Here is a 27,124-nt window from a genome sequence, read left to right on the forward strand (position 1 = left end):
GAAAGAAAAATTGTGACTAACTGTTTTTATAATTTTTCAGTAAGCCACTCACACACAAGAAGCAAGACCTTTTGACTTAATGGGTATTTAAAGAGCACAATTTCATCCTTCAAAAAGATGCTGACAGGAAAATTACTAATTACCATGTTAGGCTACTACAAGCACCATATCATGTCATCTTTTTCTACTTTGCCCACTCTGTATCATGGGCATTTGTCAATAAGTTGCTAAAAGAATGTCTATTCTATTCTATATTTTTTATATATTTTCTGTTCACCATATTTGTCTGTTGTTTTAAGGTCTCCTGGAGAATTTGAGTTTCAATGAATTTCAAGCAGGTTTCTCAGGGACATACAGGATGAACTAGATTTTGAGTTGACATGCACCAAAACTGAGTATCTGGTTACACTTCCAGATGACAGGGACTTCATTTGTTGGTCTTTTTACAATGGTTAAATAGGAGTATAGGAGCATTTAAGCTATAGTCACCTTACTATTGAAAAGCCCCAAAAAATCTATGCCCCACTGTTTAATCAAGCAGACTGAGAAAGATAAGAAGACTCTGAAGACAAATCCTGGGTACTAGGATTGGGTCATTCTTGAACCTTCAATAATTTCTAATAAGAAATCCCAGAACTCACTCGGTTCTTAAGGTAGAGGAATCAATGCTAGCTAGCTGTGGCACTGTTCTAGTGTAGTTGTGGCGGCTCAGTGGTTAAGACTCAGTGGTAAATCCCAGATCAGATAGCTGTGTGCTTAAATTTCAGTAGCACCAAGCTGCCTTGGTTGGATAAGACACTTTACCTGCAGTTCATTCGTACCATGATTCAGTCAAATACAGTAATCCTCCGTTTATCGTTTACGTTCCTAAACTGCCCGTGAAAAACAAAAAAAACCGCGATAAACGGATACTTATTGTTTAAGCCGTAAATCAGACACTTTAAACACACAGAAAACAGTTGCAAGAATACAGTAATAATATTTTTTATTAATAAATGTTATTATTTCAACATAAAACTCCAATGAAACTATTCTCTATAAGTTTTTTGGTCGATCGTGCTATCCGCAAGATACCGGGAAAATCAGCTAAACAAATTATTTTTGGGGCAAATGCAATTCCACGATAAATCGGGGGCACGAAATTCGAACTGCGGTAAAAAGGGGGATTACCGCATACAGGGCTATATGTTAATTATTTAAATATTAAATATTACATCTATTAACTGTAACTGTTACAGTTAAAATTATAATTTTTTTGTAAATATGTTTTACAATTGTTTTTTTCTGCACTTTCCTGAAACCTCAAGTTTTCAGTAAATACTAGAGATTAATTAGAAAACTGCAGCCACAGTGAATAATGACCAATATGTCTTGTAAAAAGTAAGTAGTGTATTTTGTCAAGTCATAAAGCTTTTGTAAAGAGTCATTTGTCAAAAGTGCCTCCTTTCTCCCTCCAGCTGTTTAGACAACTGCAACCAGACCCCACCTCAAATGCTAAATTACTGCATGACTGCAAGGCTGTTATGTCCCATACTTACAAAAGTGGCCAAAACTAAAGCACAGTAATGACACCAAAAAGGTTTGGGAACAGTAAAAACTAAAAATGAAAGTTATTTAATAGTTATTTTGTAATAAATGAATAACTCTAAGCAAGTTGTTTTGTTTTGAATTGTAGAATCAATGACTATATGTAAATCCCCTTTTTAAAAAAGCCTGTTTTTCTTTAAACCATTATTTTACCATAATGTTATGTTTAATTAATGATGATTAAATTGTTTGTTCATGTTTTTCAGGGTTTTTTTTTTCTTTTTTTGTTTGTTTGTTTGTTTTTGTCTTTGTCTGTTTGTTTTTGCTGAACTCTTCTTCTTCTTTCGGCTTCTCCCATTAGGGGTCGCCAGAGAAGATCATCCGTCTCCATACCCTTCTGTCCTCTACATCTGCCTCTTTCAAACTAACTACCTCCATGTCTTTACTCACCACATCCATAAACCTCCTCTTTGGTCTTCCTCTTCTCCTCCTTCCTGGCGGCTCCATTCTCACCATTCTCCTATCGATATACCCTATATCCCTTCTCTGCACATGTCCAAACAATCTTAATTTAGCCTCCCTCTCCTTGTCTCCAAAATGTCCTACATGTGCTGTCCCTCTAATAAACTCATTTCTGAACCTGTCCATCGTCATCACTCCCAATGAAAATCTCAACATCTTCAGCTCTGCTACTCCAGCTCCACCTCCTGTCTTTTACTCAATGCCATTGTCTCTAAACTATACACCATAAAGGGTCTCACCACAGTCCTATAAACTTTCCCTTTCACTCTGGCAGATACCCTTCTATCCCTCTATTCCTGCCACTCTTCTCCACCCACTCCACCCTGCCTGCACCTGTTGACCCAAGGTACCTGAACTCCTCGACCTTCACCACCTACTCTACTCGCAACCGCACCACTCCACTGCCCTCCCTCTCATTCACACACATGTGCTCTGTCTTACTCCTACTGACTTTCAATCCCCTTCTCTCCAGTGCGTACCTCCACCTCTCCAGACTCTTCTCCACCTGCTCTCTACTCTCACCACAAATCACAATATCATCTGCAAACATCATAGTCCACGGAGACTCCTGTCTGACCTCGTCCGTCAGCCTGTTCATCACCACTGCAAACAGGAAAGGGTTGAGAGCCGATCCTTGATGCAGTCCAACCTCCACCTTGAGCCAGTCTGTCGTTCCTACTGCACACTTCACTGCTGTCACACTGTTCTCATACATGTCCTGCACCACCCTCACATACTTCTCTGACACACCTGACTTCCTCATACAATAGCATACACAGCTCTTCATAGTACTTCTCTATACTTTTCAATCAACATTCTAAAAGCAAATATTACATCTGTGGTGCTCTTCCTCGGAATGAAACCATACTGTTGCTCACAGATGGTCACCTCTTCTCTCAGCCTGGCTTCCACTACTCTTTCCCATAACTTTATGGTGTGACTGATCAACTTTATTCCCCTGTAATTACTGCAGGTCTGCACATCTCCCTTATTCTTAAAAACCGGTCCCAGCACACTCCTTCTCCATTCCTCATGCATCTTCTCACCTTCCAGAATCTTGTTAAACAATCAGGTTAAAAACTCCACTTCCATCTCTCCTAAACATCTCCATGCTTCTACCTGTATGTCATTTGGTCCTACTGACTTTTCACTCTTCATCCTCTTAATTGCTGCTCTCACTTCCTCCTTACTAATCCTATCCACATCCTGCTTCACCATCTCCACATCATTCACCCTTCTCTCTCTCTCATTTTCCGCGTTCATCAACTTTTGAAAATGCTGAATAAGTAAAATATACTGAAAGAAAAAATTGAATAAAATCACAGAAATGCTGTGATATCCTGCTCTAAAACATTCACTAAACATGCTTATTAAATTGACCAGGTGTCTTCAAATTGACAAAATATTATGAAACTGTGCTCTATTATATAAAAAACTGGATGTAAATAAACAATTCAAATATTCTATTAAAAGGTTATTTTCATTCCATAAGAATGTCGTTTTCTTTTATATTCTGTTGCACCTATTTTATATTTATATATATATATATATATATATATATATATATATATATATATATATATATATATATATATATATATATTTTATTTTATTTTTTTTCCCTTTTTCAAGATTTTTTCATGTTATTTATTACTTCTTAATATACTAATAATAATACTACTACTGTACTACAGTAAGAGCTACAGGAGCAAGATTTGTTAGATTTATGTTGATTCACAATCTGCAAAGTAATAAAGTGTGCTGGGATATAGTGAACACATAAAAACAAAATACAAATTTCGAAAAGGTTCATTTAAAATTCATTTGCATTCAAAGGGGGCATTTCTCACAGCTTCAACACCTTTCCAGCATCTTTTTTTTTTTTAATAGTGAGAAGGGTGTGTCATGCATTTCATCAGATTTTTTCCTGTCACTGTTTGTCCACAGTGCCACCTAGCACCAAACTGTAGAAACTGCAGGTGAGCGCTAAGTTCGCTTGCCAGCTTTAGCAAATCTGATCACTTGCTTAACATGCCTATGTGTACTTATGAACACTGAATACAGCATACAGTGTATAACAAGGTATATATGTATTGGGAATACACCATTGCAGTGCACTTTATATACTGTATTACTATTCATATACACATTCACACCTAAGAGCAGTTTACAGTCAGACAGTTGACCTATCAGAATATCTATGGAAGGTTGGAGGAAAACAGGAAAGCAGAAAACCCTGCTCCGACAGTAACCCAAGCTCAGAATCAAACCAGGAGCAGTGGAGCAGCAAAGCAGCAACACTACCCGCTGCAACACCGTGCTGCCTGGGATTCAGTCTAGTCATGCTTCCTTCTTATGCCTTGGTTTCTAAATGCAGATTATATATTAAAAGCCAGTTTGTATTTGTTATGTCCCAACTCAGTGAAAATCTATTCTCTATTCATTCTACATACCATAACTCTTAATAAACTGTAAAACAACAAGTTCAAACCTGAGAGACAACAGCAAAATATACTGGCCAATATTCTGGTGTGATTATAGCATGCTATTAAAAACTCGTATTTTTTCTATAATGACATTAATCCAGTGTGGCAATATCTTTTCACATAAAAAAAAATAACCTATCTGATGTTTTTTTTAGCATTGTTTTAGTAGTATGCTTTGGGTGATGTGTTTCATTCATAATAAGCTATTTATTGCCTGCATTATAATTAGTATGGAATCAGAAGGGTTTTTTTAATGACATAACTCCTTGTATTTAATATCTGATAGTAAAATACTTTTTATATAATGTGAATTGCTGCCTATTTGGTTTTATATGGCTGCTGATTAGCTGCTCCATTATTAATCATTCACCAGATGCTACAGTATGAAAGGGATAGCAAGAGAGATTTACAGTGCATTTATTCAGTCTGGACATTTATCCAGTTTTTTAGGGCCTCAAAAGCACTTTCATTCATTATTTTTTTTATCTTGATTATTAATCACCTTTGTTTTCTAAATGGACAGAACCAAAAGACAAGTAAAGGACAAAAAGAATGTTTATAGAAATGACATTTTTATTTGTAATTTATTGAGAAGGTCACTATCAAACAAACACGTATATGGGTCTGACAATCCAGTGTTGCGATTAATGTCATCTCTGAATGAGCTAAATGGAATTTTTTTTATATATTTCACTTGAATTTCTTAATTTGCAGACTGGACAGAGAAAAGTAATTTCCATTAAGAGAAAACCCTGATACAAACGGACACGTAATCTGACTTAATGTATGTAAATGTGAAAGGCTACAGGCAGTACACCAACAAAATCTATAAAGTAGTTTATAAAATTTCACTTGACTTGATTAAGCAGCTGTCAGTATTCCAGCGCTTCACTCTCAACTGAGCCGACGTCCTGCTAAAATAAAAAACAAAATGTGTTTATTATTGGAAGAATCCCCAAAATTACAAAGTCTTTTAATAGACAATTTAATAAAGTCAGAAGTGAATAAAAAAACTGATCCTAAATTTAATATAAATAATAATAAAAAAATTGAATACTTTCCTTAATTCTCAAATAGTGAGTTAAAAAAAATAGCTAAACAAATTGTATTTCCCTCTTTTATTTATCATTTAAAGTCCTGTTTATTTTTCACCGTCTCCCATTTTCTGTTTTATTGACTACAGCAAATTTACTCATTTATCCATAAATGTCAGACAGATTATCTGTTTTGGATTGGAGTTCAGGATTATACCATGCTCTCATCAATTATTATTAATTAAAGTCAAGATATATCCAGAATTAACATTAGCATGATTCAAAATGTTATAATATGATAATAATATGTATACTGTTTGATAATAATTTATACTGTACTGCAATCATTTATTCTTTTATAAATACTTTTTATACCCAAATATATTTGGCTCACTGGCATTTTCTTTAGAAAAGTGTGTGTGTTCAAACAAATGCACTTCTCTGCCTAATTGTGAATTTGAACCATGTCTTCTAATTAACAAAATGAGTTTGCATTTAATTCTATAGCCTCATGTGTAAATATATTTAAAATATGCCCAAATTGTAACAACCAGCAATGTCCATTGTACTGCTACTAAAAATAACCTACTTATATTTATAAAATGTATAAACATATAGCCCTTTTTTTGCACTGTGAGCAAGTTTTTATTATATTAGAATTATAGGGAAATTTATATTATTATTTGAAAATTATTGATGATTGTAAATAAACATTAGATCAGAAATAGAAATTATTATCGTAATGTGCACGTTTAGATTATTTGCTTTAGCTTGCTGGTCATCATCTTTACAAAAAGTCACCCTGATAAATAAATATTATTATTATTATTAATATTGACTCTGTATTTATTTGTTCCTTATAACTACACTGTGGGTGAAATCATGAGAATAGTACTTTGTTATGTGCAGCCTTGATTAATGGAATATGGATGGAATATTTTGTTTGCACAACACCCAACACCCCCGACAATCTTGTTAATATATTATGCCATATGTCTTTATTTATATGAGCTATTTCACTGCAACTACATATGCCAGATTAAGCCCTCATTTTATTCCAAAAAACAGTCCACACTGTACCATCTACCTTATATATCCTTAATGCTAAATTTTGTATTGTTTTTTATTTTCTACTATACCTGTAAATTCTACTTAATGTTTCCCGAACAGTCGAAAAAAAAACATTTTACTGCATGATATCCTGTTCCATCATAAGGTGTTTTTAAGCTTTAGTGTGTTGCTCTACATCAAATCTTCATGCTATTTATTTCATTCACAATGACATTGTCCCTGTGGTGTGTATTAGAAAGTCAAAAAGACTGGATGATCACTCACTTGATCACTGCACAGGCCCCTTGGCAGCATCAAACATTTTCTTGCGGCCTTCCATTCCAGACATGGCCTCGACATTTTTCCTCCAGTCACTTACCTCTACTGTCTTTTCCTGCAGTACAAACATATACACACACTCACAAATCAGCTTGCCACATTCACATAGTTTGAGACAAGATGCACAGAAGTCTTCTGATCACTACCCGACCTTCTCTGTGTCCTCTTTCTTGACTGATTTGAGGTTTGCTCTCAGGTCTAATGACACCTTGTGTTTGGAACCCAAGAGAGAGCGCAGGATGGCATCTGCAGACACTCTCACTCTTCTCAGATTGGGCCGCTTAAACTTCCCTCTCAAGTCTAAGACTTTAATGTTTAGATCTTTTATCTGTATAAAGGAAATCAATCAGAGTTTATAGCAAGGATCAAGAGATAGGTTTTGTATTATTTTTCGCTAAAAAACATCTTTTTTGCCTCTCTGTTGTTATGCAGCACTTTTGCTTCAATATCATAGCGTTCTTCATCCACAACGTCTATCTTGGCATGGAGCTCTCGACACATTTCCTGTCAGTGGTGTGGAAAAACAATACATACTCATTAGTTTTAAAACGAATCCTCAGGATTTTTTTGTAGCTGATTTATAATCAAGGAGATACTCGATCTTGTATGAATGTAAGTGTGCCCATGTATTACCTGAAGCTCTGTAATAGACATTCCACCTGTCTGTATAGCAGGAGCTTTCTCTTCCAGATACTGCTGCTTCTCCTCCTCCTTATCCATCATCTCCTGCTCCAACATCTCTTTTGCTTTAGCGACCATCAGGCTCTGCACCATATACAGGACAGAAACAATACACTAGAAGTCATACTTTTCATACTGAATGAATCTTGGTAAGTGACATAATACATATATTTTTATTTTTACATTAATGAATCCAACTACTCAGTTGGATTCACAATCATGTTTCTTTATAGTCTAGCATGCACGCACGCACATACCTTAAGCATCAGCTTACGCGAGGCTGAAATCTTGGACTTTCTCTATTAAATAGTAAATAAAAGCACATTGTAGGATAAATGTAAATCCACAAGCTGGTTCATCAAATTAATTCAGCAAAATTTGCAGGAAAGCTGTAATATGTGTTTAGCATGATTCATTAACACAAGCCAGGTATGTAAAATATGTGAAAAAAGCACACGTACATTTTCCCTTCCCTTTAAATGATATTTTCATTGCTGGTTTAGAATCATTTATGCGTAAATGCACCACAAAACAATGCATAAAAATGCACCACAATACAAGATAAACATGTCACTTACCTCTTGCCTGCAAAATGAAAAAAAAAAAAAGATAATTAAATAGTGATTAATATGAATAAAGTTTTTTTTTTTTTTTTTTTTATGTTGGTCACAAATCAATTTTGCAAAATAAAAACTGTTACAAACAAAAAAAATCATTACTACAGTAACATTCCAGATTTTATTAATATATTCGTTAAAACTGTAACTGAAGCGCTTTGCCCGTTCTAACTAAGAATAGATTTCATTAAGATGGAAAACAAATAAGAAATACAACTCACTCGGGCATCTTTACAATCTGGATTCAACCTAGAGGACAAACATAAAAGCTTTTGTTACTAAAGCTTCATTGGGGAGATTTAAGTGAGCCACTGAGATGAAGAGGTCAAGTTTCAGCTGGCAGCATTCCTTAGACAACAAATGTTTTTCTATCGTTTGTCTTGAAAGTAAAATACTAATCTGATCTTAAATCAACTTAATTTCAATTTATATTACAGTGAAATAACAAACTGTTTTCAACTTAAAAACTGGACATATTTATGTGATATCAAAGTAATAACAAGAATTTGATTTTCACAGACAAACTTTGGTATAGACCTTTATAGGAAAGGAATTAAATCAATATTCTTTGGTCACTATAGGCCACTTCGATGTGATAACTTTGGTATCTCTCTCTCTTTCTCTCTCTCTCTCTAACACACACACCCACACACACACACACACACAGACACACACACACACACACATACTAAAAGGAAAGTGTTGGCTGATACACAGTGTGTCGGGAGATAATGGCATGCCAGCTATTTCAGATAACAATCCGGCTTTCTCCTGCTTATTTTTACAAGGGCTGCTCTGTAAATAGACCTGCATCAGGCCTTTTAAAGACATCCACACCTTTTTTCGACTTTTTACAGCAACCAAATAATCACCTTTGTGAATGTCCGATCATGTCTTAAAAGTTTTAAAAGCTTAAGAAATGACCTTTGCGAAGTAAAGCAATTGTACACCCTTTTTACTTTTTCACAAAACTGGAAAGTATTGGTATTCAAATTATAATTATTATAATACCTGTAAAGAAAACATATATAGCAGTCAATAGTTTGAGGTGTAATGACCAGACCTAACAGTGTTCTAAAACAAGGTTTGGTGTATCACAAAAAAAGACTAAGCTGACAGAACAAAATGAAACTTTCATTTTTTTCAAATATTTAAAATTCAGATTTTACAGATAATTTAAAAAAACAATGAAAAAAAGTAAACTGCTCTTACCTCTAACACAGGACTGAAAAGGGGGATACACCATGAAATGATGCTCAGGAACAATGTCGACTTCTTTTAAGCCAACCTCTTATTGTTCTTGCCTTGCATCTCACTGGGAGATATTAATAGAAACACACACACACACACACACACACACACACACACACACACACACACACACACACACACACACACTTATCCAGCACTTGTGCTTCTGACTTTTTTCGCTTCTGGAGTTGCTCAGTGATAACCAGCACTCTATCACTCTCTGTGCATGTAATATCAATCAGTCTAACACTGTCTTTGTCTCAGTCCAAATCAACCACAACCTCCGCAAATCAGAAAAACAGGAACAACCCAATATGTGCCAATATATCCACTATTAAGTTTGGTTTTGGTCATCTGGATTTTACTTTGTATGCTAAATGTCTTAATAACATCAATAGGCATGGTATAACATGTATGAAACACAAAAAGTGACAGTTCACTTTAGCCTTATATTTAGTGTTTTTTTGCATGAGATACATACAGTACACTGCAAAATAAGCACTGTTCCAGATACTACTTGGAAATACCTACATCGATCTTATATGTATTTATAATAAAGTGAATTACAATGAGAGTCATTGTAATTTGTTGAGCTAATTTCCTGTTGGATTGGAACTATTATTCATTCACTAATATTACTAATGAATATTAATGAATTGCTTTTATTATGGTCGAGTTTGTCTAGTTGCTACTAGTTTCGAGTGCTGCCTAAATACACCATACAGATTATTAAGCCGCAGTGTGCTATTGATTTGAAACAAGGTTTGTAATATCATTGCAGGTGTTATCATTGCAGATTGGTTGAAATATCAATACCATATGTGACCAAAAGTATGCTGACACTGCACCTTCACACTTAAACATGCTTGGTGAAAATCCCATTTGTAAACCATGGGCATTAATATAGAGCTGTTCCTCACTTTCCTGCTGTTAGAGCCTCCACTCTTCTGGGAAGGATTACCACTAGATTTTTGGAAACACGGCTGCGGGGAATTTTGCTCATTGAGCCATAAGAGCATTAGTGAGATCAAGTACTGAAAGCAGGCATTAATGTCTGATTCATAATTTGATGCTCCACTTTATCTCAAAGGTGATGCATCCATTTGCAGAGGTTTGGGCTAGAACCCATGGTTCCATTGGAGGAAAATATTAATGCTACAATATAAGAGATTTCGTGCTTTCGGCTTTGTGGCAACAGTTGAAGACAGACATAGGGTATGGTGTCCAGATATATTTGGCCATATCGTGTATGGTGTTTTCAGTAAATCAATACAAAAAGGTGAAAGATGCTAGTACCATTTTAGAAACATTATTTTTTCTTCTTTTTTTTTCATACAAAAGTTATTATCTAGGAATCATCCTGGATCTGCAAAAACATTACATTACAGTACAGTAACTCTTGTGTTGGATACAGTTATTAGGAATGGACCCCTATAGTGTAACCGAGTAAGCTCAATCTTATATATGATCTGCTTCATGCTCTTAAGAGTTAAAGAAGTTGATGATATTTGTTTAAATTGCTTTATGCTATGAGCAGTTAAAAAAAGATTGAGAATTCTACATCTAGGACTTTGGCATGGCTTGGCTTATCAGGTCTGCAGGGCCATGTGTTCCACAGAGAGGTTTAATGACTGTGCTATTAGAGACGCGCTTCAACTCAGTGTCACCCCATCCCAACCCTCTGTCCCGTAACACTGCCTCTGATTAAAATATTAACTGTAGACATCTCAAATCTCTGTATCTTGATGACAGGAACGCAATACTCTTCATACAACGGTGGGGCTAAACATAGAGCAGCATACCAGCTGATGCTGTCACTTGTGTCTGTGTGTATAATATGCGTGTGCTGGAACCCGTTGATTGATGTCTATCACTGAACTCAGCTTGCCCTCTATCCCACAGGACACCACATATCTAGCATGCATATTTGTTCGTAGATTTATTTCACTGTTGTCACAATACTTATCGGTGTCCTTGTTAACAAGCCTCTGTAACAGTACGGTAAAGTGAAGGTGTATCTGGGTGTTGCGTGTGTGAATTGTTTCCTACAAAGATTATCTAGAACATTGTCAGTTCATATCACATCACATTTGGCCATTTTGCAGGGGATATGAGAGGGTAATGGGAAATCATTTAAAGACCCACATCTGCTGTGTGCTGTTGATCAGAAATTCCTTCTCCAAAAGACTTCAAAAACAGCCTCAACTCTGTTAGACACCTGTTAGGTTTACTAACAAAGCCTCATTTATTAGTTGATGTTGGCAACACACCTTTTATCCTATTAGCCTTTAGAAGTTTATAACTGTTTTTCGTCATAGCTCAGTTCCTTTCTTGTGTGCTAATAAATCTTTTGATTATATGGCCTATAGCTGATTACAGGAGATAATTACAAGCCTTTGAAACAAACCTTGCATGTTTATGCAATTTGTCTTTTTGTAGTATCACACAGACATTATTTATTAATGCTTCCTGTAAATCGCAGTCCTCCAGACAGCCAGTTTGTGAGTGTATTAACATTCATACTGTGCCTTGTACCTGATCCAGTCAGCTAAATCTCCCTAGTAAATCCCAAATGGAAACAGTTGTGCTTTGGCATGCCATAATTTCCAAAGGATAAAATGTATTTATTTTTAGCTTGAAACCTCTCCAGCAAAGTTAGTTGAACAGTTAATAACCACTTATAATTAACAGACTGCTAATCGCTCTTTCGGGTTGTTAAGAAGCGCAGGCCTTAGATTTCCAAATGTAGGACTTAGACATCCCCCGCCCACCACACACACACACACACACACACACACACACACACACACACACACACACACACACAGGCCATCCTATAATAAAATGCTTGCTAAGGTTTTGTTTAGCGTTAATAAAAGCAGCATTAAGTATTGCAGAAAACCTTTATAGAGGCTGTCTGGGACATGTAAAGACATAAATGGAAGCGAAAGTCTGCATCTCCTTATAAAACTGCATGACAGTCTACCTAAAGCCAGCAGGAATTCTCTATAAAATATTGGTGATTTTATTTTAGTTTAGGTCTTTCTGCCTTGACAAGTGATATAAACATGGTGCAGTACACATGAAGACCCCCTCTAGTGGCAAAACTCTCACCTCTTTTTTTTACTCAAATTTTTTTTAACACTGATGTTTTCTCTTGCAAGTAAAGGGAATTATGCTATAAAGGTCCTATATAGAGGTCCATATTTCTGCTGTTTATGTAAAGAGTTACAGTCAATTAGCAAATATTTTTTAAATTAGCACAGGACAAGCTGTCATTTAACTTCTCCCATGCTTTCATTCTATAATTTGCTCAACCAGCTGTGTGTCTGTGGCTTCATGGCAACATGTCAGGGTGCCGACAGGCTCAGAGACATAATTCCTCCATTGTTCATTAAGACTTGTTGCTTTTTGATGACTAAATGATGTCAGAAGTAAACAATCACATCATCTGCACATGTTTATCATTCTTCTGTGAGGCAAGGTTGTAACAGCTTTCAGGGATCATTTTAGTGTAATCGCAAATTATTTTCTTCATTGTTTGACATGTAACATGTTTCTGTTAGTTCCATTAATACAAGTCCCATTAAATCATAAACTGTAGTGTGTATATATATATAGTGTGAGGTAATATGCCCTAAACCATTACTGTGGCTCAATGCTGACAGGAAAGCAATATTTATTTATTCACCTTAATGAATTAGCTCTTTTGGTGCAATTGTAAAGGTTTGTTTACCTCCCATTATATTAGGATTCATTAAGAAAATTTAAACCCCAGTAGATATAAAACAGTATGAAAACCAATGAATCAATGAAGGTGTAGTCATGCTGCTTCTGGAATTTGGTCCATGTAAAGCTCTGCACTTTTTAATGAGTAGTTAAAGGTTTAAAAGCAATTCCATGTGCAAACTGCAAGCACGCGAGACTCCGTTGTAGGTGTAGTTTGCAGCCATCAAAGCAGAAAGCTGGAGCAGATCCTCTTGATCTTGTATACTCTTCCTACTGGGCATGGGCTAGCGCTCCAGCTCCCTGGCCAAAACCGAAACCCTTCGGCCCAAAATTCTTAGCATAGCAACCTGTGGATCCAAAGCAATGTCAGAATTATACATTTTAAATCCGCAGTATAATCCTCAGGCCTGCCTACTGTAGAAGGAATACTGTGTAGTCTTGCCAGAATGGAGTTAAGGGGAATGGAGGGGGTGTGTCACCAATAAATATGACTGAGATATTTTATTTAGCATTTATTAATTTAAAACATTCAGTGGTGACAACAAACCTGATCGATAAGGGAAAGTGAGGCGGAGCTTTCAGGGGTATTATTATAATAAGATTGCCAAATTCAGAACAGCTGTGCAACTTTTCAAATTTGTGCATAGATTAACCTGTTGAATGTTTTATTGGATGGAAAAAGGAATGCTTTTTTTGTGATATCACTTTTTCAAGTAATATAATTTACAGCAGCATACTCCAATGTCCAATTGCAGAGCTCCTGTGCCACATGTGTAAAGATTGGCAGGTCTGCAATCCATTTAAGTTCATATAATTAATTTTACACTATTATTAGACTAGACTATGTTTTCCAGTATAAATATAAATATATACATGGATCAGTGTATATTTCTGACTGATACCAGATGCTCACCTTTGCAGTAGATTTCTCCATCTTTATCAGCCAGTGTGGTGGACTCCAGGCTCTTTCCACATTTAGCGCACCTGAAGCAACTCTTATGCCACGCCTAGAAGATAATACATAAAAGAAAAACTTCACATCATTTGCCAGATGTTGATTCTTGCCCATTCATTGCTGGACTGTCTTTATCTTTATATCATCTTTCTGTGTTATTGAATGTGCAAACTTTATTACAGTACTTTTTATTGCACTATTAAAATAAAATAAAAAAGCACAGGAGAGGAATCACTTACGTTACCAGCTCCCACCACTTTCTCTGCTGCATAAACAGATTTGCCACAGCGAGGGCACACATCCGAGCTGCCAAACTTCTGTGCAAACTTGGAGGCATTGGGGTTGTTGGTAGGCTGATGTGGTGCTTGTCTGTGTAAGAAACAAGTATTGAAGCAAAACTGGTACAGACTATTCATAAATATATGAACTTTCACCACAAAGATTTTTGACTTACTCCACAGTTCTGATGCCTAGCCCTTCACCTGAGTCCATACTCAAGGTTCCAGCACCACCACCATAACCATAGCCTTTTGGGCCATATTTCTTGCCATAGCAGGATTTGCAGTAGATCTCATCCACGTGTACAGCTACTGTAGTGCTGTCCAAATTTTTCCTGCACACCACTAAGTGGAAACAAAACAGAGAAGAGAGACAGCTGCTGAGTTTCCCAGTGCAACCCCTAAAGTGGATGTTATATTCTTATAAGGTGTTTATTCTGTTTTAAAAATGCAATTTCATGCACTAATATGATTGGGTTTAGGTGGTGTAGCATGTGATGTCTGTCTCAAAGTCAAGCATTGTTTTGCCTTTTGAGTCTCCAGTTTGTGCAATTTCTGCTCTTCAAGAAAACATTTCTGAACTTCAGAAAATGACACAAAGGTTTTCTTGGTTCAAGGATGGTTTCGCACCACTTTGTTTATATCGCTGATATATTGTTTGAATATTATGGACAACACAGGCATAGTATTGAGGAGGAGCACACACTGGAGTCCCATATAAGGCATCCATCATCAGAATGACGTTCTTTTTCTGACTTCCTAATATGGGCACACTTGTTAAAGTGGAGATGTTATTCTTTTTCACATGCAGCCTAAGAATTCGAGGCATGTCATCTTTTTGCATGGATGTCTCTGTGTTTCTGTAATAAATTAGACAGTAATAAGCAGGCAGGAAGCTTTGCCTATTAAAACTAAATTTGAGAAGCTGGTGACTTACTACAGAGAAAGCAGGACTTGTGGAAATACTTCCCCTCACACTGGACTTCCTCTGCAAAGTACACGGTCTTCTGGCAACAGCCACACCTGTTTCCCCCTCCGAGGGGCATCCTGAACACACACACACACACACACACACACACACACACACACACACACTAAATAACAAACAAAGCAACTATACATAATAGAATATCCACAGCAAAACCACAAACAATTTGACTTCAGCCTCAGCTCAGCTACATATTTTGCAGCACATACAGTTTTGAAGTATCCCAGTAGACACATGGTATTTTTCTCTCTTCCAAAGGTGGCAGCGAGTACAAAGAAATACATATTAAAGTTAAAATATTAAGGCCAATTGAATCTATATAGGACACGAGACCTAGACATGCTGATACACTGGAAGGATGTAATATGTGAAGCATCATTGTCACTTACCTGGAGTCAGTATGGTGTTAGTGCTGTGAATGGATGCTGTTGGGTAAGAGTTGTGAAAAGTTCACCGTTACTTATGGTAATATCAGAGAGACAGAATGGGAGAGAAAGTGGGCAGGACAACAGAAGGAGGGGAGAGCGAAAGAGTAAAAAGAGAGAGAGAGAGAGAGAGAGAGAGAGAGAGAGAGAGAGAGAGAGAGAAAGAGAGAGAGAGAGGAGGCAACTCCCTGGAATGACGCAAATTTCTTTCATTCCAGTCTTCATCTGGTTCCTTTCACCGTTATGTTTTTTTTAGCACAGTTATACTGCCTTACTAACCTGGCTTTGTATACACAGCCTGGAGCTACTTCCTTAATCCCCAAACATCAGTTATTTCAAGATTATTTCGAAAGGGACAAATAAGCAACCATTAGATATTACCACAATTATGTATAATGAATGCCTAATGAGCAGGAGAAGTTTTGTGTCAGAATGATCTGGCATTACCGGATAACATATTAGGATTTTGTTTGACCAGAGGACGTCCTGCTGTGTTAGTGTAAACAGTGCTAGAGGTTTGCCTGTATTTCCATACAAGGTGTTTGTTATGTGAAACCGACTCAACATGAATCCATCACACACTCATCCACTTACTCACTCTTTCCACAGGACACCACACTGATACGCTTATCTGCTCTATTCACACGGGAGATAACCATTTCGGGATAATTGTGTTGCTACTATATTTTCCTACCTGACATATTCAGGCATTTAAAGAGCGCAAGCTTCATGCAGTCGGTGTGACATTGTGAGTGAAGCTGTTTTATTATAGTTAAAGGTATTTCAGCACTCAGTTGGTTTCCTGAAAGTTAGCATTCTTAATAATGTAAAAACTACATCCAGGAAATTGTTTTTTGATGTTTGTATTTTAGATAGATAGATAGATAGATAGATAGATAGATAGATAGATAGATAGATAGATAGATAGATAGATAGATAGATAGATAGATAGATAGATAGATAGATAGATTGGCAGTTTGGCATCTACCAGAAGTGTAAAATGTAGCAATCGTGCTATTAATTATGTAGCATATTTACAGCATGTGATATATATATATATGTAAGCATATGTACAGTGAATAAATATAAGGGCTATAGCATTTTAGGCTATATCATTTTAGAAGTAAATCTATAGGCTAAATATTTTAAATATATGAATAAATATATGAATAAATATATGAATAAATATATGAATAAATATAAAGGCTATGGCATTTCAGAAGTAAATCTTGTAGGGACTCTGTCACTGGAAATAATGAGGCTCTTTGTATGAAGTTTTCTTTCCAGAGAGAGAAACATTTAGTCAGAACATTTAGTTCACAGGATAAAACTGATTTATGCTCTGGTGACAATTGCAACAATTCGATGCAGACATATCTAATTTGAGAGAGAAAGAGAGAGAGAGAGAGAGAGAGAGAGAGAGAGAGAGAGAGAGAAAGAGGAAGGGGGGACTTTTGACTCATTAACAAACAGATAGCTGTTAATAAAAGTTATTTTTCTCATGGACATCAGTACTACGTCCAAACAAGGACTGTATGCATTTATTTCTAGTATGTGGCCATGTGGTCTAAATAGCTTAGTAAATGTTTACACACAAGCATATCTGAACAGAATATGCCATGACATATTTAGCAAACGTGATATTAACATGCAAATGTTGTGGTTTAATTCTGGAAAAGAGCCAAAAATTATTTTTAAACCAGAAATATACATTGGGTCATCATTCAGTGAAACTGGAACAAAATCTTAAATAGATATAAAATGCTTTTAAAATTAAAAGTATAGCACTGCTCAAAATATCTTCGTATGTTAAAGCATTTAGATTTTCCTCCACTGGAAGAAAGAGGCCCTGCACAAACCCTGAAAAACAACCCCATTTCATGATCTCTCCTCCAGTAAACTTTACAGTAGGCAGTCAGCACAGCACAATTCAGTCAGGCAGGTAACATTCTCATGTCAAGTGTGATTCATCAATCCAGACAACACTGTATCAGTACAGTGGTGGCATGCTTTGCACCACTCCATCTGATGCTTGGCATTGTACTTGGTGATGGGAGGCTTCCATGCAGCTGCTCCACCAGGGAAATCCATTTCATGAAGCTGGTGAAATGAATGCCAATGAAAGTCTGGAACTCTTCAGCTATCGAATCAGCAGAGTATTGGCGACTTTTACGCAGCATGTGCATAAGCACTCGATGATCTCACTCTGTGACTGATTTTCAGCTTAATGGCTAAATCTGTTATTCCCAAACCCTTTCTTTTCAATAATACCGCTTTGGAATTTAATATCTAAAAGAAATGAAATTTTACAAATAGATTTAACGCAGAGGTGGCATCCTATCACAGTACTATGCTTTAATTCACTGAGCTTTTTGGAACCACCCATTTCTTTTTACTGTTTTTACAAATGTTTGCCAATGCAGACTGCAATGCTTGGTGCTTGAATTAAAACAGCTGTGGCAAAAGGTCTGATTGAAACGTGAATTTAATAATTAAGAGGTGTTTTCTAGAACGGTTGTTCATTTAGTACATTTCAAAATATATCTTACACCTTCGTTCAGGTCACCTGATTAAGCCCAGTCCCAGTGGCATTCCAGCTCCGTAACTTCTCTCCATTCTTCAGATTGAACCACTATGTCTGCTGCCTCTGATTTGGAACTAGTTGCTCTCCTCCTTCTTAGCCCAGTAGTGCCCAGACACTTTGAGACCATGCTGAGAAATTGGGCTTTAAAACCCCCAGCAGCTTGTATTGATTGGCAGGCACCTCAACCTACAGGTTTTCCTGTGTCAGTCCATGACCAGCTCTGAAATATTTCCTTCCTTCCTCATCTGTTCCTCCAAGATCTCTACTCCCAAGGCACAGTGAGCTCAAGCAGGATGTTCTGAGACCAAATCTTTTGACAGCTCTCAATTAGCCCTAAAGATGTGTACAGGTACCACTGGTAAAATATGTGTCCTACAAACTATAGTTACTGGCCCTTCCCTGGCACGTCACTCTTTTAATTTATTTATTTTTGATAGTAGGGATCTGCTCTCCAGCCATATTTGTTGGCCAAATCGAGCTGCAGCAAGGTCATGTCTCCACTGTCCTTTCTTGCTTCCATGATATGTTGGGTATAAACAAGCCATGAATCCTGGACTCATGTCTCCCTTTCTGCACTGATGTTTTGATGTGGCTTTTAATCAGCAAAATATAGTGATGAAAATTATAATGTATTTAAACTATGTATAGAAGAAAATGTAACAGTTTAACCATGTGAAGAATTTTATCAGGTACCACCATACATGTTAAATCTGACACATTTTGGGAAATAAGATCTACTTTACAGAATGGTTTATGGCAACAAATTGGTTTCTCAATGTCACTGCTGTGTGCTTAACAAAGTAAAAAACATAGTTGCCATTATTCACAGCTGTAAGGGGTGAATGAGATAATATGCAGTGGCTATATTATGTGAATATATGCCAAGTTATAATAGAAAAAAAACTACTTAATATACAGTAAAATGTCATGTTTGCACATTTGTGATATTTTATTTATGTTTCTTTAGGCAGCTCTGTGTATACCTTATCTACATTGTGCACTTGATATATGCTGGATATCTGATCCCTCAAATCGAAGAGAGACAGAGGGTCTGAAATTCATACCCAATTTTAAGACACTGTGTGTGTGTGTGTGTGTGTGTGTGTGTGTGTGTGTGTGTGTGTGTGTGTGTGTGTGTGTGTGAGAGAGAGAGAGAGAGAGAGAGAGAGACTATTTCTAGTGCCCAATGGTGAACACATTGTTTTGGTTGCAGCTGTACATCAACATGCACAACAGTGACCGGTGTGCTGACTCGGTGTAAGAGGAGGGAACTTGGGTTAGTTTCTGCTTTATGGAAATGCATGATTATTGGATTGCATTTAAAAGAACACAATAGTTTTGGCAGGATAACAGACATTATAATGCTGTAAGTAAATTAATTTGTCTTGAGTGGAATTTGTTTCTTAATATAATAACCAAACTCTATTATACCTCGATTTCATGTGTATTTCATGACACTTCTTTCCTGTCTATCTCTATAAGCCTGCTGATCTGATAGCATTATACATTTACATTTACATTTGTGGCATTTAGCTGATAGCATTATAATTATGAATTATTGGTCACCTGAATGCTTTTAGTTCTGATATATTGCAGTCGCTTAGCTGTCAGACAATCAGTACGAGTTTTTCGGTTTTAGATTTAATTTACTGTACTGCTGTGTGTTTGAACTAATGGACAGAAAATGTTTCAGGCTTTTCAGTAATCTGCAATAAATCAAATCAATGGGGTGCAGGAAATGCGACTCAGATCTTCCTTTCAATTACCAATGACATCTTTTGCGATAATTTATTAAACTTCATAGAACTGACTTCTTATGAGCTACGGATTGCAAAGCCTATGTGAACACTAGTCAGTCAGATTTCAGCCTTATTTGCACGAGTTTCTATTCAGTACTACATTGCCCAGAATGCCTAAGCTGTAACTCCGCCCACTAATTGGACGGCAGGAGACACTGAGGCATTTACGTCATTCGCAATTCAATATAGGAAATGTAGTTGTTTTCTCCGAAACTCAATGTACACTAGTTTTTTAAACCGTTTTCTTTAGGTCATCATTACCCTTTATATATTTTTTCAAAGAAAGCTATTTAAATTAAGTTGGGACAAAATGGGAAATTTACTTCTATAACCATAAAAAGTGGTCACTGATAAACTCTATACCGGAAGTGGAAAGTGAAACCGGATATCCATATGAATAATCTCTTATATAATCTAAAGAACAAATAAATTGTGAAATTTTCGGGAAACAGAAAAATGCTGCTGTAATTTGGCCGAACGATTCTTTTACACTTGCAAATGCGTAATACTAATATACCTTATTATATCCTAATATAATTTAATTTCTGTTATATTGCGTAATAGTAAGTACTGATATCTTAATATTGCTGATAAAAAATTGCCTCTGACCAAATAAATATATATATAAAAAAAACCCATAAATGTGTTTTATATTTTACATACAGAATATACTTTTTATATTCCCTACAGCTGCTGTGAAGGTAATGGCGTGTTGTCGTTTTATAAAATGGCCAGGAGGAGGCGCAACTTTTCACTGATGAGATGTTCTGCCTTCAGAAAGACACACCCTTTTTCAAATCTTTCTGTGATCTTTCATTCCCAATAATCTCTCTCTCCCTCTCTCTCTCTCTCTCTCTCTCTCTCTCTCTCTCTTATTAAATACACAGGATGTGAAATAACATTAATTATTATATAATTTTAATATATAACTATATTATTAATCATATGATTATGGGCTCCACTTTATTTCCTGTACCCAAACAGAATATTGCCTCTAGATGAGGCCACAGAACATCAATCATTTAAGATTTTCTTTTGTCCTATAGGTCAGCTATAGTTTACATACACTCACATATGGCATTGCTTGAAAACCTGTCAGAGTGAATTTGTAGAGATAAAAAAAGTCTATTCAACTACATTAAGATCAGGTTCAGAAAAACAATGGTGAAAGCATGTTGATATTTGTTACCCTCGGTCCATTTATTTATCTTTATATCAGTATGGAAGTGCGCAGCATGGTTGTGCAGGATGTATTGTTCCTGTCTGACTGCTACGTGGTTCACAGATTCATCCTATTCTTGGATTGTTGTCTGGGTGGTGATTCACATGTCCTCATGTCAGTGTTAGTTTCCTTTAGGTTCTCGGGTTTCCTCTGATCTCTCAAAAACATACAGATAGATTGGCTACACCAAAATCCTTGAGGTGTGAATGTGTGTGCATGGTGCAAGGCAGTGGACTGGTGTCTCATTCGGGGTGTATTCTTGGGACTGACTGCAGAGTCACTATGGCCCTGACCCTGAAAATAAATCAGTGGTAGTTTTATCACATTCATTATGTTTTAACCATAAATGGATTTAAAATATTTAAAGTGGTTTGCTAGAGTGTACAGAGATTTGTACAATGTGCACAGTAATGAAATGCTCTAAATATTTTTTCTCAACTTAGTGAAGTGGGTGGTAGGCAGACAGTGATTAAAAAAAAGAGAAAGAGAGAATGTGCTGTAGTAGTTTTAATCTCTGAGGATCCACTTAACCTGTAATCATTTACACACTTCAGTTCGAGAGAGACAGAAGTAGGTGTTAATAAGTATCGCAATGACTGTAATTAATAGTTACAATGCTAAATTTACTCTTAAACCTTGTAAATGTGCAGTAAGCATGGACACCCAGAGAGGAAAACCTTAGTATGCGTTTGTCATGCATTTCTTCTTTCTTCCAATGGAAATTTAGCTTGTGATTTTTATGTGAGATGCTTCTTTTAATTATTGTCATTTTTGCTGATTCAAGTTGACCTTGTAATCTGGATTCTCCTTGACTTTTACAGCACAATGTAATGTAATGGACCGCAGACTGAACACGCCTCAGCTTCAGGCCCAGGTAAAAATATCCCTCTGAGTTGGAGGCCAGCCAATGAGTCCATTTCCCGACTAAGAAAATCAGTATTTCAATGCAGGCAGCGGTGTCGGCACAGTAGGAGCATTTTTAAAGAGGCCAGTTGCTTTTCTTCAGACACAGAGAAGGATGTAGAAGATTTTTCTCTTTAACGATTGCAGCCTGCACACTGATAATGTTGAACTATGATTTTTAATGCGGTGAGGACTGAACACTAACGAGACACATCATCTTTTAGTTCAGCAGATCAATTGGTCTTATCGTGGCTCCACTGGCTGCTGAAGTCAGGAACCTTTGATTCCTTTGCATGTGTCAGCATTTTACGTGGCATTGTAGCTGCTCCTCCCTTCTCAGTGAGTATATAATGACTCATACTAAAAGCAGATCAGTCACAGTTATTGCTTTTTGTGTTCAAGTAAACCCTGTGATAATATATACAGTCTTTCTGTCTGTTTAAATAGTCGCAATCTTCTTTGAAAACTTAAAGAACTGCTTAAAACGAATTCAATACCTTCAACTTTTGGGATGTTCTGCTTATTCTCATCTTTCTGTTCTATCCATGTTCATCTGTTTTATTTCTGTGCAGTTGACTCGTGCATGAAGTAGAAATTAGTACGGGTTAATCCTCTTGCAATTATTACACAATTGCTTCATCATAATTATTTGAGCTGAACATAAATAATCATAAGGTTAAGAACTTGATATAATATGATGTTAATGCATTATTTCTTAAATTGTTCTCTCTTTTAGTAACTCTAAACAATGAATTAATTATCATTTGGTTTTGTTGACATAGTTAAATGGAGTAAATATGATAGTATATGACATAAATACAAGTTTATGTTGCCAGTGATTTACAAAATAATAGATAATGATTATGCTTTGTTTTTGTTTTCTTTTCAGTAAGGTTTTTTTTTTTTATTATTTGTGTCATCTCTCATTTTTGCACTTTTTACAGACTGTTACTTTCTTGTTCAATGTTCCTAATTAGCTTTTCATTTTCAAGGTATATGTGCCACATTACACTAATATAATGGCTTCTACTAGGACTGTTATAATGTCAACACAAGTGGCAAATTCTTTCATTCGTATACAGTAACAGTTTTATCGTGGTCGTGGTACAGTGTGCATGTGTGCGGGAATACACCCTGGATAGTTTATTGCTGCACACAAATTCACACACTCATTCATACCTAGGAGTGATTTACCGTATCAAGTCTACCTACCTGCATGTTTTTGGGAGGTGGAATGAAACCAGAGAACCAAGGAATCCTGCATGCAACACTCCACATAAATCTTAACTATGCTAGAGTTAGTATGTGATTACTAATCCCAAAATACTTTGTTGTATACAAAGCAAGGAGTCATGTGCATCCTTGTTGCTTGTCACAAGGCAGTGGTGTGACAGTCCTGAGGGGTGAGACTGGTCTGGGAGCAGGGTGAAACAATGTGCATTTGTCTCAATTGGCTCAACTAACAACATGGACTTCTGTACTCAAATTGAAGCTTTGGGACATACGCATATGTTGGTATGAGAGAAATAATATGCAATCTGTAGTTATTTTATTCGTTTAACCTTATTTAGAAAATGCTTAAGTATTTCCGTGCAAGGGTATCAACTAAGACAAAATGTGAGAAAGGAATCACACAGCTGTTTGGAGGAATTTTCCCTCGAGGAAGTAGAACGAATCGCATTTGAGGCCCTTTGGTTTATTGTGAAATTGTCTTATTTGCTTCTCACAGACTAACCAGCATCTGCTATTTGACTGCCAAAGCCCCTCAGAGCTAATGATAAGCAACTAAGAAACATGTGGTGGATCAAAATTTGGTCAGATGTGAGCAGAAAGTGAGATTTGTGCTAGTAAAAACCCTTATGAGCACTTTCCCCTGAGAGCTAAATGTACCACATATGATTCATTGTCTGTGAATCATCAGTCAGTACTCAAGCATTTGAGCAAGACAATGTGCTTTCGGACATGGTGTTGTTTCCCAAGACAAACGATATCCTGCGACTGTGTGGAAAGTTGCCAGGAAACATACATGGCCATAGAATTATCAGGAAGTTTGTGATGATGTCATGGTGAAAGTAGGAGGGTGATATACAGTGAGTGTCATATGTTTTGTTTTTGAATTTTTATAAGTAAAATTTGTAACTCTACATTATACAGCAACAGTGAAATCTGGTGTTTAAATCAGGAAAAGGATTCAATGTTAGTCAAAAGGTCATACATTATTCAATTAGAGCATTTCTTTAATATTTAACTCAGTCATTTAGAAGAAGCTCTGATATAAAAACCATCCGTTTTTTTTGTTGAAGATTATAAAAGTGTTTCAGTTATTAAATTACTTTTCGACGTACCATTTGTACCAACGTACATATAAAATTTGGATAAATCTACAAGTGTGTTTATTTGGACAATAAGGTAATTATTTAGACTAGCTCAAATCAACGTAACTGTAGAGCTGCTGTTGTACATGGCCATACTGTCTCTCTCTGACCGCACTGTGAGTAATGCCCTTGACTAGACACTCTGTCTCCTCTGTAATATTAACGCCATCAGAGATTTTTACTGGCTCTCCTTCTCTTTTTGGAACTTGCTACATAGCCAAGCATGTTAATTTATGAACAGTGTTTGCTGTTTTGCACACAAATTAAACATAATTGAAAAACCAAACCATTTCTGCTTTATAGAAAATCATGTCTGTAGAATTTTCTGGCTTTTTCCAGTAAGTGCTTTATCCTGGTTGAGATCATGGTGGGGCTGGAGCCTATCCCGGGAATATTGGGCGAGAAACAGGAATACACCCTGAATGGAATGGGCCTAATGTCTGATAAGAAAAATTAGAGTAAAGCATTAAACCGAAGTCTTTTCATCAGTGTAACTTACAGGAAGCTGCAAAATAGAGTCAAATCGAAATACATCAATGTTTGTATTTTTAGGATTAGTTTGCCAAATGACACAGCAATTTAACAGATTTGAATTACAATCCTGGCTTGAACATTCTTCTCCTCAGTCATTATTTATAGTTGCTTTTAGTTTAAAGTCTACACAGTTCAGCAGTCCTTTACATTGCTTAATCCCTGTTTATTGCCAATGCTGAGTTGCCAGTTTCCTAAATACATTTATCAACTATTTCGTTGACACCATGTGCTGTGTTATGCTATTTTTTTATGCTATTAACCTAATTCTCTGTCTACTGTACCATACAGTAGCCTTTGAATAGATGCCACCCACACTCGGCTAATTTCAGGGCTGTTTCTGTTTCGGATTTAAACTGTGTCACTTGCATAAACACCATGATTATAAGGTTTCTCAGAGTTTCCAGGCTACCGACAGATTCACGTTTTTATCTTGGGTCTTGTAATTTGTGTTATTACTGTAAAAATGTGTAAATCATTTTGTCGAGGTGTGACATTTACAGTACTGTACTCCAACCGTGACAAATTTCCTAGAAGACCACCTGCGACCACCTTCCACACAAGTCTCCAGGATTATGGAGGCTGTGACATAAAAAATATTTGTATTGATAAAATCTGATTCATGACTCAGTGTGAGAGAATTTTGTTTAAAAATCCTAGCACAGGCCCTGAGGTCAAAGTTTTAGCATGTGTTTTTGAATATAAGCTTTACAACATTACATGAATTTACAGTGGTCCCTTTTCTTTGATTGACATGGTAAAGATTGACAAGTTTTTATACAGAACTTCAAAAAGACTAATTTTATAGTTCTGTGTTCAACTCAGTATAATAAAAATAATAATAAATATACATTTAATACAACAGCATATTTATTGAAAAGCCTGTAATTATACAATACTGGCAGGTTATACTGTATTAAAGGAACTTTTATTGTATGTACAGTATTAATGGAACTGCATAGATACAAAAACACTGCTATATTTACAATACAGTAAAACAAAACATTAAAATACTGAAGAGACAAAGGAACCGAATATCAATGGGTTTTTTTGTCTTTTATGTAAGTTTGGTTGAAGCACCATAGTTTTATTAATAACAGCAAAGGTTAAAGTGAGGGGTATAAAGGCAGGAGACGTTCAATAAGTCTGTTAGCCTGTTAGCATAGCTTTACAATCTCCTTATAGTTTAAACAGGCAATACTCGTTGGTAGTGGTAAGAACCTATAATGTGAATGTAATGAATTTTTTATGTTACATTTCAACAAAACTGAACCACTGGAACTAAGCTGTATGATTCTTTTATCCTGTCACAGGTGGTCAACAAGGGCCACCGCTAAAAAGAGTGCTATTCAAACATTCTAATATTTAACTAGCACAGTTAACTAGCAAGCTACACCAAAATACTTCTTATGTAGATTTATTTTGTTAGGATTAATGAATGATCCAATTTATTTGTTTTTCTTTTTGAAAGAAAATAGTTTAAACACTTAACTAAACTTAATTTAACTTAACTTAATCATTAGCTAATATATTGTTGCCAATATGTAATCAATATGTAGTGTTACTGATATGTAGTGTTATAGATTTATTTATTTATTTATTTTTTACATGTAGGCTTCACCTCATCCCACACACACACACACACACACACACACACACACACACACACACACACACACACAAGGTAATACAAGATAATACACTATGCAATATAATTTACAAGATTATACAATTTAAGCATAATCTAGAAATGTCCTACAAATCTCAAAATAGAAATACGTAAAAATGGTAATAAATGTTCTGACTATGATTTCCGGATGTTCGTTCC

At 36.0% G+C, this 27,124-nt stretch overlaps 3 protein-coding genes across 12 annotated transcripts in view; 1 reads left to right on the top strand and 2 right to left on the bottom strand.

Annotated features, from left to right (window-relative positions):
* Positions 1–5,088: 5,088 nt before the first annotated feature.
* tnni1b (troponin I type 1b (skeletal, slow)) lies at positions 5,089–9,591 on the bottom strand. Of its 2 annotated transcripts, none has more exons than XM_046854658.1 (9): positions 9,469–9,591; positions 8,478–8,505; positions 8,218–8,224; positions 7,897–7,938; positions 7,592–7,723; positions 7,373–7,462; positions 7,110–7,286; positions 6,905–7,013; positions 5,089–5,446 (listed from the first exon to the last, which is right to left on the bottom strand). In XM_046854658.1, exons 2-8 carry the CDS (start codon positions 8,483–8,485, stop codon positions 6,909–6,911), a joined length of 561 nt encoding a protein of 186 aa, XP_046710614.1. In that variant the 5' UTR covers positions 8,486–8,505; positions 9,469–9,591; the 3' UTR covers positions 5,089–5,446; positions 6,905–6,908. The 2 variants fall into 2 exon arrangements, with proteins under 2 accessions (XP_046710614.1, XP_046710605.1); XM_046854649.1 differs by having other exon boundaries at positions 5,089–5,449.
* A 3,363-nt stretch (positions 9,592–12,954) lies between these two features.
* On the bottom strand, positions 12,955–16,007 carry csrp1b (cysteine and glycine-rich protein 1b). Its single transcript, XM_046854638.1, has 6 exons — positions 15,847–16,007; positions 15,407–15,516; positions 14,646–14,814; positions 14,431–14,560; positions 14,150–14,243; positions 12,955–13,583 (listed from the first exon to the last, which is right to left on the bottom strand). The coding sequence occupies exons 2-6, from the start codon at positions 15,513–15,515 to the stop codon at positions 13,507–13,509; spliced, it is 579 nt and encodes a 192-aa protein (XP_046710594.1). The 5' UTR covers position 15,516; positions 15,847–16,007; the 3' UTR covers positions 12,955–13,506.
* A 3,805-nt stretch (positions 16,008–19,812) lies between these two features.
* Positions 19,813–27,124, top strand: part of nav1b (neuron navigator 1b) — an 83,984-nt gene continuing 76,672 nt past the window's right edge. For 8 of the 9 annotated variants that reach the window (XM_046836753.1, XM_046836898.1, XM_046836818.1 and 5 more), the window contains exon 1: positions 19,813–19,832. In XM_046836753.1, the coding sequence (XP_046692709.1) occupies positions 19,828–19,832 (5 nt within the window). In that variant the 5' untranslated portion in view covers positions 19,813–19,827. Of the gene's footprint in view, positions 19,833–22,521; positions 22,730–27,124 lie in introns of those variants that run through there. The other variant, XM_046837280.1, reaches the window with a different exon arrangement.

This window comes from Silurus meridionalis, chromosome 1, assembly GCF_014805685.1.
Source record: "Silurus meridionalis isolate SWU-2019-XX chromosome 1, ASM1480568v1, whole genome shotgun sequence".
Taxonomy (NCBI): domain Eukaryota; kingdom Metazoa; phylum Chordata; class Actinopteri; order Siluriformes; family Siluridae; genus Silurus; species Silurus meridionalis.